General features: G+C 38.6%; 2 protein-coding genes across 24 annotated transcripts in view; one reads left to right on the top strand and one right to left on the bottom strand.

The window, feature by feature from the left end:
- Positions 1–12,294, top strand: part of XPOT (exportin for tRNA) — a 173,979-nt gene that overhangs the window by 37,180 nt on the left and 124,505 nt on the right. The window lies entirely within an intron of this gene.
- Positions 1–12,294, bottom strand: part of C3H12orf56 (chromosome 3 C12orf56 homolog) — a 92,912-nt gene that overhangs the window by 10,731 nt on the left and 69,887 nt on the right. Inside the window, exons 9-12 of the mRNA XM_012174624.5 lie at positions 9,096–9,219; positions 5,210–5,284; positions 4,613–4,687; positions 1,595–1,773 (exon numbers count right to left, since the gene is read on the bottom strand). Of these exons, the coding sequence (XP_012030014.3) occupies positions 1,595–1,773; positions 4,613–4,687; positions 5,210–5,284; positions 9,096–9,219 (453 nt within the window). The remainder of the gene's footprint in view (positions 1–1,594; positions 1,774–4,612; positions 4,688–5,209; positions 5,285–9,095; positions 9,220–12,294) is intronic.

The following is a 12,294-nucleotide window of genomic DNA, read 5'->3' as shown; positions in this document are numbered from 1 at the left end:
ACTAAACAGTGTGTTATCTGCCTAAGAGGGTAGCTGCTTTTGAGCCCTGGCCAACTATTTTCATGTAGGCATGTGCCACTATTGTTGCCATTGTTCTGATTTTTAAATGTAACTATTTTTAAGACATTGATTTATGTGACCCATGCTACAACATGGATGAACCTTGGAAACATCAGGCTAAGTGAAAGAAACCAGACACAAAGGCCATATGTTGTGTGATTCCATTTGTATGGAATGTCCAGAACAGGCAAATCCACAGAGACAGAGAGTAGATTAGCAGTTGCCGGGTGCTAGGGTGTGACAGCTTCATGGGTAACAGGCTTCTTTGGGAGTGATGAAAATGTTCTGCAATTAGATAGGAGTGGTGGTTGCACAACATTGTGAAATGTATTAAAAGCCACTGAGGGAATTCCCTGGTGGTCCAGTGGTTAAGACTCTGTGCTTCCAATGCAAGCGGCCTGAGTTCGATCCTGCATGCCACGCGGTGCAACCAAAACAAAAAAGTAAAAAAAAATGAAGCCTTGGCAGTTCCCTGGTAGTCCAGTGATTAGGAATCAATACTTTCACTGCTGTAGGCCTGGGTCAAAAAATAAAGTCTTTAAAAATAAAAAAGCCACTGAATTGCACCCTTTAAAATGTTTAAAATGGTGAATTTCATGCTATATGAATTTTACTTCAAAAAAAGTGAGGAAAAAATTAGGTCATGTGCACCAACTCATAGCGGGGCAACCAAAACCCTTTTATGGGAACCAGAATGGAACCTATGCTATAAAACCACATGGAGGAAAAACAGGATTGACACTGGCCTGTAAAATTTTTTAAAGCAAATCTTTAGGCCACACATGCCTTCCCAACCTTGTATGTCTGTCTCCATCCAAAGTAATAACAAAGCTACGCCTGCTGCACCCTTTTCATCTTAAGTTAGACACAACCTGGGTTTTGTTTTGTTTTTCCCTTTAAAGGTGCTAATGCAAAGCTATACCGCTAAGAGCATTTGGCTTTGCCGGCCTATAAATAGAAGTAGGAACCCCTGAGGTGCAGAACAAGCTGGCTGATGATGAAACAATGCTCTCTACTGTTCTTTCTTACTGTTTTGTTACTGAATGTAAGAGAAGGGTAAATGAAACAACAAAAAAGAAAACCCTAGTAACTGCATTCATCATTCCTCCTTTATCAATTGTTTTTCTTTCCCCCAATGACTGGGTTGATTCACAGTCAATTATATTGTCTCCTTCAGTAGGGTTTCTTACTTTCAGTTATTCACATGTTAAAATCATTACCAGTTCTGCAAAATAGATGCTGGTTGCGATAAAGACAGTGAGTGAGAAACAGTCCTTCCCAGAGAGCTTTGATGATTCACTGGTCTCTTCTGGCGTAGGAATGTACTTCAAGTGGCAATAGTTCTTAGACACCCCCCAACCCCAAATCCTACCTTATCACAGTAAGGTAACTATTTTATCAAAGTAAAATATTATTAAAAACAAACATTAGAATTTCCTACCTAATCTTCTAAATATTGGGTCGTGTTGTAGTTTTGCATGAAGATAAAAAATGAGTGGATTTTGTGGCAGATGAGAGTCAGACTTTTTCTTACCTGAATTCTTCTCTGTAGTTGTTCCTAATATACTCAGCTAAAGTCTTGCTGTATTGCAGACAGCTCTTGAGGATGTAAAACTGCTGGTACAACAAAACCGCTCGGCCAGGACTTAGCAGCTGAAATGAAGCTGAAAGGCCCTTCACCACTTGTTTCACAATACTGGCCACGAAAGTAATCTAGGCAAGGGAAACACAGTTACACGCACGCTGCATGCCGCCTGCAAGGGCACCTGCTTAGCTGGAGTTTCCACTAGAAATCTAGGCTGAAGTCCTCGCCACCCCGACTCCCTGATGCCCTTGCATTGTGCTGTTTCTTACTAAATTAGTACTGAGAGAGCTCCAGACTACAGACTGACTGGGTTTGCCAGTTGCCCCCCTACCAACTGGATCAGAACCAGACCTGACTGTCAAAGGAGTTTGACTCCAAAGCAGGAGGAGAACATTGGAAGCATAAATTTAGGCTACTGTAAAAAACAGAAAGGAATACCACTGCCCTTTCAGGCTCTAACCAGAAGGTCATTCTGGATGCTCATTAAATTAGCACTAACAAAATTTGCCTTTTCTATTCACGTGGCTACTGACCCTTCCTAAGTAAGGCAGGTGATCTGAAGTTTCCCCAACCCAGATCCATTTACACATATTGACTAAATATTGTGTCAGGCAAATGCAGATTGAGATCAGAGAGTCTGGAGCAGGGAAACAAAGCAATGCCCATTGGGAATTAAATTTTTAATTTCTTTAGCATCTTGCTGTAATCAAGAAAGAGAATCAGCCAGAGCTGACTGTCCTGCAGGTATATTCAATGATTCCACCAGTTTCCCTGCTTGCAAATTTCTCTCAAATGGTCTGTTTCTACCCAGACTCTTTAGAAGTAGGTTAATACTGCAGTTTTTAACACTGTTAGTGGTCCCTTTGCCATCTTTCATCCTGACGTTCTTTATGGTCATAGGCTGGCCACATACTCAGCTCAGTTCCTTTGGTGAACTAACCCTAGAGGTTGACAAGAAAACTTTCCTGTCGCTTGGAGTTCTTAGGACCCCAGATTCCACACAGTAGTTTTGATGATGAGGTCTGCAAACACCCCACACAAAAAGTAAGGGTCTTGCATCGTGCACATATGAGCTACTGTTGCTGGGAGTGACTGTAACTTTACAACACTCTTTGAAGTGGGCCTGAGACTGGTTAGAGTCTATGTCTGCTAAAGGACTCAGATTCCTGGCTCAATCTCTGTATAAGGCAGTTGGCTGTACTACTGACAAGTGTACCCTCCGACTGCAGACAGGTTTTTATATATTTATGTCAGAGATCTGGCAACTGGATTCCGTAAGACAGACTCAACATCAAAATAGCTCAAAGCAGGAAACCACTGATGGTTAAAAGAAGCATGTTCATGTATGGAGAGAGAACAGAATACTACATGTCAATCCTCCATTAGCAACAAAAATTTAGTTTGCATTACTACCTTTTGAAAAGATTCCCAATTAAATCTATGTTGACTATACAGAAAAATACATGAATGAATAAAGGGAAAGTAAGTTTGGGGAGATGAGAAGAGATTAATGGATAAAGCCTTTCTTAGAGTTAATTCAGCAGATATTTTATTTAACATCTATTATGCGCCTGGCACAAAACACAGAGCTCCTACCCTATGGCCCCTTGAGTTTGGGAAGAAAGACATTGTATCAATCATGATAGACTAGGTTATGTGATGGTAATAAATCTCGCAAAATATCAATGCTTTGTTTAACACAAGGAAGGTTCATTATTTGCTCATGCTGTATGTTCCTTAAGGATCAGTAGGGGTTTCTGCTCATTGTAGTCACTGGTCCACATTCCAGGACCATATGGAATGTTACTAGTCACCCTATCAGAAGGAAAAAAAAAGGCAGGAAAGCATACACTGGCTCCTAAACCTTTGGACAAGAAGTGACATAGGTTACTTCTGCTCACATTCCACTGGCCAAAGCAGAAACAGAGACCCACCTAATTTCAAGTTGGTAGGGAAGTGTACTGCTACTACTTGCCTGAAAGGAGAGAAACCAAGAACATATATGGACACTAATGGCTACCACAAGACAGAATCAAATAATAACACAAACAGTGTAGACTGCAACAATAACAAGTCCTGTGTAGAAAAGGAAAAAGTTGCCATGCTCTGACAATGTGTGCCCATGATGGAAGAATCTGATATAACCAGAATGGAAGAATCATCACCTCCACCCCACACAAGGAAGGGACACTGAGGCCTGAAGGATGAGGAGTTAATTAGGTGTAAAAAGAAGGAAAAAGTGCTTCAAGCAGACAGACAGAGGGAATGGTAAAGACCATGTGATGGAGTTGGGAGTATCAGGGTGGGCAGTGGGTATGAGACCCACATAGCTAGCAGAGTGAGGGACCAGAGGAGGCTTCAGGGTCATAACATGCACAGCCCTGTAGGCCATATTAAAGTTTTTAGTCTTCATTTGTTAGTCTTCATTTATTATGAGCACATGATTTAAAGCAAGTGATGACATAATCAGATTTTTTATTTTGAATAGATTCCTTTGACTGTAGTCTGGTGGAAAGATAGGACAGACCACGTAATGCAATTAGAGTGTCGAGGAGAGAGATGGTGATACCACAGACCAGGGTGGTGGCTGCCAGGACAGAGTGGCCACAGTACTAAAAGTGTCCTCATACTCACCAACTCACACTCACTGTTTAAGATGAATGTTCATGTTTTTCACTTAATTATACAGCCAGCGTTTTAAAATTCTATTTTCTACATATAGCTTAGGGCTTTTCATTAAATAAAAATCACATTTAAGATGTTATTTCAATATCTTAAACATTCAGGCCCCAAATAGAAAAACGTTTTGTTTTGACTAATAAAATTACCAAATGTACATTTTCTTCTGTTTTATAAACTTCTCCCCTTATAGAGAAATAGTCGTTAATTAGGTACAAGAGCATCTGTTTCATCAGCCTTTTTTGATCTGTTTCATCAGTTTTGTTTCTGCTTCTAGAAGGTACTTACTATGGGAGGACAACTTTGTAGAAACGACATTATCCAGCTAATAGCAAACTTTGTTGACTCCAATCCAAGATTTCCCTAAGAAAATGCGATGAAATAAGCAAGGTTATATTCATGAAGTTCAAACCTAGCTAAAAAGATACTCATTTTCAAATACATTTTATCCTGATTAATCAAATCTTTAAGATGAGTATTTAGGAACATAAGCTAGATGAACACTTAAGAACAATAGCAGTCCTATCATTTAAATCACCCAATATTGGAGATTATCTCTAAGACAAGCATTTTAATTATAGAATATATATATCATATAATAGGGCTTCCCAGGTGGCTCAGTGGTAAAGAATTAACCTGCCAATACAGGAGATGCGGGTTTGATCCCTGAGTTACGACGATCCCCTGGAGAAGAAAATGGCAACCCACTCCAGTATTCATGCCTGGGAAATACCATGGACAGAGGAGCCTTGAAGGCTACCATGCATGGGGTCACAAAAGAGTCAGACGTGACTTAGTGACTCAACAACAACAGTATGTATCATATAATGATCATGACATATAAGATAATGACACAATATAGTATGTATAATAAAACCATTGTACCTGCTGAAAGACAAGAAGTATCTCATACAAAAGTGCTGTAGCTGTATCTGTATATTCCAGGATAAGCTTCTGTAACTAGAATTTTAAATAGTAATCAATGCAGTATCATTGGCAGAGCCAGAAAATAATCATTTCTTCTGGTTCTCCTCAGGTATTTATAAAAAGAATTTATGATCAATAGAAAGTATTAGTGTGGTTAATTTTCTTGTTCTGTTTGATTCAATCATTCTCAAAAAAGTGGCTCTCATAAAATGACTGCACATATAATAATGGCTAAGAAAGTGGGAAAAGAAGGAAAAGAAGATACGGCCTACAGAATAATACATGCAAAAAAATGCACACTGATTTGCAGTGTCATTCAGATCAACCATCCTGCTTCCTTTCAAGAATGTAGAAATATACTCCCCAGAATTGAAGTAGGAGATTCTCCAGGGAATTAAGTCTTATGCCCAACTTGAAGGATAACTCCTTCTGTGGTATGGGTAAATGTAAAGTTAGAGATATTTTGTTGTTGTTCTCAAGAAATTCAAACAGTTGGTGAAGCTGTCTCCTAGCCCACAGGCCACTTGGTGCATGGGAACTGTATCTGTAGGCGTGCTACAGGCCCCACATTTTCCCTAACAGTATCCTTTGCAAGGAAGAGTTCTAGTTTGAAACCACCTGCTCTATTAGACCTTGGAACCAGAATTTATATAATCTGCTCATGGTTTCATTCATAGCCCAGGTGCAAAAGACCAGCAGGTCCGAAAACAGGAAATTCAGACCTGTCTGTACTACTCACTGGATGTTTTCATGTGGAAATATCAAAGGCAAATCAAATAAACTAATCTAAAACCAAGCTCATTATTTCCCCTTTAAACCTACTATTCTTGTTTTAGCTGTTATTTGTCATCCAGGCCAGAATCTAAAAGTCATCTAATATTAACTCTTTATATTTTTATCAACTCAGTTTCCTAAAACTTTCTGGAATCTTTCCTCTTCACAATTACCATCCTCCTTTTTTCATTTATTTATTGAACAAACATGCATCAGACACAGTACTCATTGGAGTCCCATACTGTACTAATGGAGAGTAACAGAGACGTGGTTACTGCCCTAGTGGAATATACAAGGGCTTCCGTGGTGGCTCAGAGGATAAAGCGTCTGCCTGCAATGCAGGAGACCTGGGTTCGATCCCTGGGTCAGGAAGATCCCCTGGAGAAGGAAATGGCAACCCACTCCAGTACTCTTACCTGGAAAATCCCATGGACAGAGAAGCCTGGTAGACTACAGTCCATGGGATCGCAAATCTAGGGGGGAACAGATATCAATCTAATAATCACATAAATAAATGCACAGTTATACACTGAGACAAGAGCTGTGGAAGAAAGGCACAGGAAGTTAGGAGAGCTCTAAAATGAAAGCCTAGTGTTGTTTGGGGGTCAGAGAAGGCTTGCTTCTTGGCCCCTATCATCCGTCAGCTGGACTACAGCACTAGCTTCTTAACACTTCTGTCAGTCTTGTTTCCATCCTCCTCTTTTATCCCTAATCCACTCATTCCAGTGTTGAAATTGGTACTGCAGATGCTCCATATACAGTCTGTAATAATATTTGATGTTATATTTGACCAATTAATTCCTGTCTCTTCAACCTATAAGGGCAGAAGTTGTATCTATTTTGCTTTTTATTTGCAGCCTGCTGCCTAGAACACTGTTTAGCTTATAACAGACACTCAATAAATATTTATTGAATAAATGAGTGAATTTAAGACCTTTCTAAAACAGAACTCTGATTGTGTATTCAAGAACTATCAAATCATGTCCACCCTTTAAAGAAAGTCTGTGTTGGCCTATTCAAAATAAACTAATAATAACCTGATTTATTCTCTCAGAGTAAGTACATTATCAGTTCAGTTCGGTCGCTCAGTCATGTCCGACTCTTTGCGACCCCATGAATTGCAGCACGCCAGGCCTCCCTGTCCATCACCATCTCCCGGAGTTCATTCAGACTCATATCCATCAAGTCCGTGATGCCATCCAGCCATCTCATCCTCGGCCGTCCCCTTCTCCTCCTGCCCCCAATCTCTCCCAGCATCAGAGTCTTTTCCAATGAATCAACTCTTCGCATGAGGTGGCCAAACTACTGGAGCTTCAGCTTTAGCATCATTCCTTCCAAAGAAATCCCAGGGTTGATCTCCTTCAGAATGGACTGGTTGGATCTCCTTGCAGTCCAAGGGACTCTCAAGAGTCTTCTCCAACACCACAGTTCAATCGTATCAATTCTTCAGTGCTCAGCCTTCTTCACAGTCCAACTCTCACATCCATACATGACCACAAGAAAAACTGTAGCCTTGACTAGACGGACCTTAGTCGGCAAAGTAATGTCTCTGCTTTTGAATATACTATCTAGGTTGGTCATAACTTTTCTTCCAAGGAGTAAGCGTCTTTTAATTTCATGGCTGCAATCACCATCTGCAGTGATTCTGGAGCCCCAAAAATAAAGTCTGACATTGTTTCTACTGTTTCCCATCTATTTCCCATGAAGTGATGGGACCGGATGCCATGATCTTTGTTTTCTGAATGTTGAGCTTTAAGCCAACTTTTTCACTCTCCTCTTTCACTTTCATCAAGAGGCTTTTTAGCTCCTCTTCACTTTCTGCCATAAGGGTGGTGTCATCTGCATATCTGAGGTTATTGATATTTCTCCCAGCAATCTTGATTCCAGCTTGTGTTTCTTCCAGTCCAGCGTTTCTCATGATGTACTCTGCATATAAGTTAAATAAGCAGGGTGACAATATACAGCCTTGATGTACTCCTTTTCCTATTTGGAACCAGTCTGTTGTTCCATGTCCAGTTCTAACTGTTGCTTCCTGACCTGCATATAGGTTCCTCAAGAGGCAGGTCAGGTGGTCTGGTATTCCCATCTCTTTTAGAATTTTCCACAGTTTATTGTGATCCATACAGTCAAAGGCTTTGGCATAGTCAATCAAGCAGAAATAGATGTTTTTCTGGAACTCTCTTGCTTTTCCATGATCCAGCAGATGTTGGCAATTTGATCTCTGGTTCCTCTGCCTTTTCTAAAACCAGCTTGAACATCAGGGAGTTCACAGTTCACGTATTGCTGAAGCCTGGCTTGGAGAATTTTGAGCATTACTTTACTAGCATGTGAGATGAGTGCAATTGTGCGGTAGTTTGAGCATTCTTTTGCATTGCCTTTCTTTGGGATTGGAATGAAAACGGACCTTTTCCAGTCCTGTGGCCACTGCTGAGTTTTCCAAACTTGCTGGCATATTGAGTGCAGCACTTTCACAGCATCATCTTTCAGGATTTGAAATAGCTCAACTGGAATGCCATCACCTCCACTAGCTTTGTTTGTAGTGATGCTTTCTAAGGCCCACCTGACTTCACATTCCAAGATGTCTGGCTCTAGATTAGTGATCACATCCCATCATTATCTGGGTCATGAAGATCTTTTTGTACAGTTCTTCCGTGGCACTTTGATACCTCTAATATTTTAGTAAAACTTTAAACAAACAAGTAATGCTAAGTTTGCACTACTCATATAGGTAAGGAAATGATAAACTAAGACAAGAACCTTAACCCTGATATATCTCTAAGATAGTGCTTTTTTACCCATTAGACCCCTGCTGTGAAATTATATACATAAATATCTTACAGAGACAGATATAAACAGATTTATCTAATATATACAGAATACTGTTTTCTCAGTATGCATACTTTAAAACATATAAAATGGATATAATATTGATGAATAGCTATCTAAGTTTTGAAGTTAATAACAAAATATTAACTTTGATTTAATTATGTTTCTATATTCTAGAACTCATGGTCCACATAGAAGAACTCGTATATATTGTAATTAGTGTATTCCAAAATTTTCATCTCACCTCAGCATCAAAAGACATCTCAACTGAAGTTGAGTCAGCCACCAACTGGATGTCAAACACAGGACCTGATTTTGGAATCTGAGGCTCACTAATTAAAATTACCAAAAGGTTAAATAGTGTTCCCCTGAAAAAAAATAAAGGCACTTAGTGAGTTAAGTTCAAAAAGAAAAACAGTGACACCAAGTTTTCAGGCACTGAATGTAATTATATTTAAAAGTATGAAGGACTGTGGACTGTTTATTTTAATTGAGGTATAATTGATTTATAATATTAGTTTCAGGTATACAATATAGTGATTCAAAAATTTTATAGGTTATACTCCATTTATACTTATTACACACTATTGGCTATATTCCCTGTCTTGCACAATATATCCTTGCAGCTTATTTATTTTATACATAGTAGTTTGTACCTCTTAGCTCCCTACCTCTATTTTGCCCCTCCCCCCTTCCCTCTGCCCACTGGTTAGAGCACTTAGTTTGTTCTTTATATCTGTGAGTCTGCTTCTTTTTTGTTAGATTCACTAGTCTTATTTTTTAGATTCTACATATAAGTGATATTATAGAGTTTTTTGATTCTAGAAACTGTTTGTAACAAACCATTTCAGAGGTTTATTGTTCCACTAAAGATCACTAGCTATTAGTGAATAAAAGTAGTATTGAACTTCAGGTCTTTCAAATGCAGTGTACAGTCCCCTAATATATACTAATAACCCACATAAATGTTACTGCATATTTGAATAATATATCATACTATTTGAAAATAAAAAGGCTCACACACACAAAAATCACAATTCATAACATGCTTCCTGAGAAGCTAGGTCAGTAATCCCATTTTCATACATATAGTACAACCCCTACAAGGTTGAAAAAAAGCTGAAGGCAGACCACTAGAAAAATCCATTCCCTAATTGAAAACACTATCAGAGAAGCTTTGACAGAGAGGAGCAATAAAAGAATGTACATATAGGACTATATAGAAATCCTCTATATTCTTAAGCATTCCTTTCATAATGGAATAAAGAAGAATATAAACAGTCTTATTTAGTAATATTTGAGGCTGAAACTCCAGTACTTTGGCCACCTCATGCGAAGAGTTGACTCATTGGAAAAGACTCTGATGCTGGGAGAGACTGGGGGCAGGAGGAGAAGGGGACGACCGAGGATGAGATGGCTGGATGGCATCACGGACTCAATGGACGTGAGTCTGAGTGAACTCCGGGAGTTGGTGATGGACAGGGAGGCCTGGTGTGCTGCAATTCATGGGGTCGCAAAGAGTCGGACACGACTGAGCGACTGAACTGAACTGAACTGAATCTTTACAGTCATTTAAATTATTACCATGATACGTTTACCAAAATTCTAATAAAAGTGCAATTCCCCTCCTTCACCAACTCAAAAAACAAATCTAGTTCTCATATCTGCAAAAGAAGTTAGCACATTGTCAGTTACCACATTGCTCAAAAAAGCAGGATATGTCCTATCGGATATTTGCTAATATTTTATTCAGGCTGTTTTAAAACAGCCACTTTATTTTCAGAAGACACTTCTCAAATCAACAAAATACTCTATTTAGAAGCTTTCCTGATACTAAGTTTGAATTGACATTCCATTCACTGTAATATTTAATTATAGTCCTTTATTTTCAGCAACAACTTTTTTTCAAACTATCATATATCCTAGGCTAAGGGGAGGAACTCTCAAATTCTGAGTCACTGCGGTAAGTTGAATACATGACTTCAACCATAAGAATACTTTAAAAAAAGGAAGGATTATAGCATATTTCAAGAATACAATGAAGTGGGTTGAACTAATAAAATCTCTACTTATGAAAAAATAAAGAGGAAAATGCTGAAATGAATAAATGTTTTTTTATTTGCTCAAATGGAATTTAATTTTAAATCTATCCCTTCTGCAATCTATTCCTTCTGCCAACTCAATTTAAAATCCATTAAGTCAATAATAGATAAAAGAAATTTTATTCTAAAATGGTATTTCATCCTGACTTATTATAATAGATACCTTAGGGTTGACATCACACCCTTAAAAATGGTACCAAGAGTTTGATACTTTTATTGTTTAGATTGTTATTATTCCCAATGTAAGATTTTTTTTAATGTATTACAGTATCTTAAGGTACAGACATTGAAGGGCACATTCATGGTCTTATAAGTCATTCTGTGTTATTTTGGTAAGCAGAATTTTAATATGGCTTCCAAGATTTGCATCCTGTAGTATATATGATCCCTTCCCTAAAGTATGGTCAGGACATGGGAACATATTAGGCTTTCATTCTCATCATTAAGTTATATTAGATGAGAAAGGTGAAGAAATTTTGCAAATGTAATTAAGATCCCCAGTGAGTTGACTTTTGAGTTAATCAAAGAGAGATTATCCTGAGTGGACCTAAGCTAATGAGGCGAGTCCTTTAAAAGAGAGTTTAGGCCTTTTCTGAGCTCAGAGATATTCTCCTGCCAAGAAGCAAGCTGTCATGAGCTTTACAGCTATAAGGAAATTAATTCTGCTAACAACTACCCAGATGAGTTTGGAAGAGGGCCCCAAGCCTGAGACTGCAGCCCCAGCCAACCACCTTGATTACAGCCTTGTCAGACCCTGAGCAGAGGAGCCAGCTAAGCTGTATCCAGATTTCCTGATCCATGAAACTGTCAGATAATAAGTGTATGTTGTTTGAAGCCACTAAATTTGTGGTATTGGGTTGGTCAAAAAGTTCATTCAGGTCTGCCTGTAAGATCTATGGAAAAAGCCAAATGAACTTTTTGACCAACCCAATAATTTGTTACATAGCAACAGAAGATTATTAGTTGTATTAGACATTTACTGTGCTAGTTATTGGTACAGATAACATGATTTGACCACTATGAATATCAAAATTGACTGAAAAGTTAGTATTACAACCAACTACAGCAATATACTATATGTACCAAAGGACATGAGAAGAATTTGTTGTCTCAGTAAAGAAGCTTGATACAGTAGGGCTGATGTGGCAGAACCAAGTTAAGACAGAGCAATTAAAATGCAACACTTTACAACAGAGATTGGTAAGAATGATTTTCTCCAATTGGGATAAAGAAAAGTAGAGACCAAAAGGTGGACAAAAGGGGTAATGTGATTTAGCAATCATTTCAGTGTGGGAGAAGACATAAATATCAGACATAATTTTGAATCTCTCTCTTGGATAT

The sequence above is a fragment of the Ovis aries genome, chromosome 3 (genome assembly GCF_016772045.2).
Source record: "Ovis aries strain OAR_USU_Benz2616 breed Rambouillet chromosome 3, ARS-UI_Ramb_v3.0, whole genome shotgun sequence".
NCBI lineage: Eukaryota > Metazoa > Chordata > Mammalia > Artiodactyla > Bovidae > Ovis > Ovis aries.
Note: the sequence above shows the minus strand (reverse complement) of the source record. Positions and strands in the feature narration are given on the sequence as shown.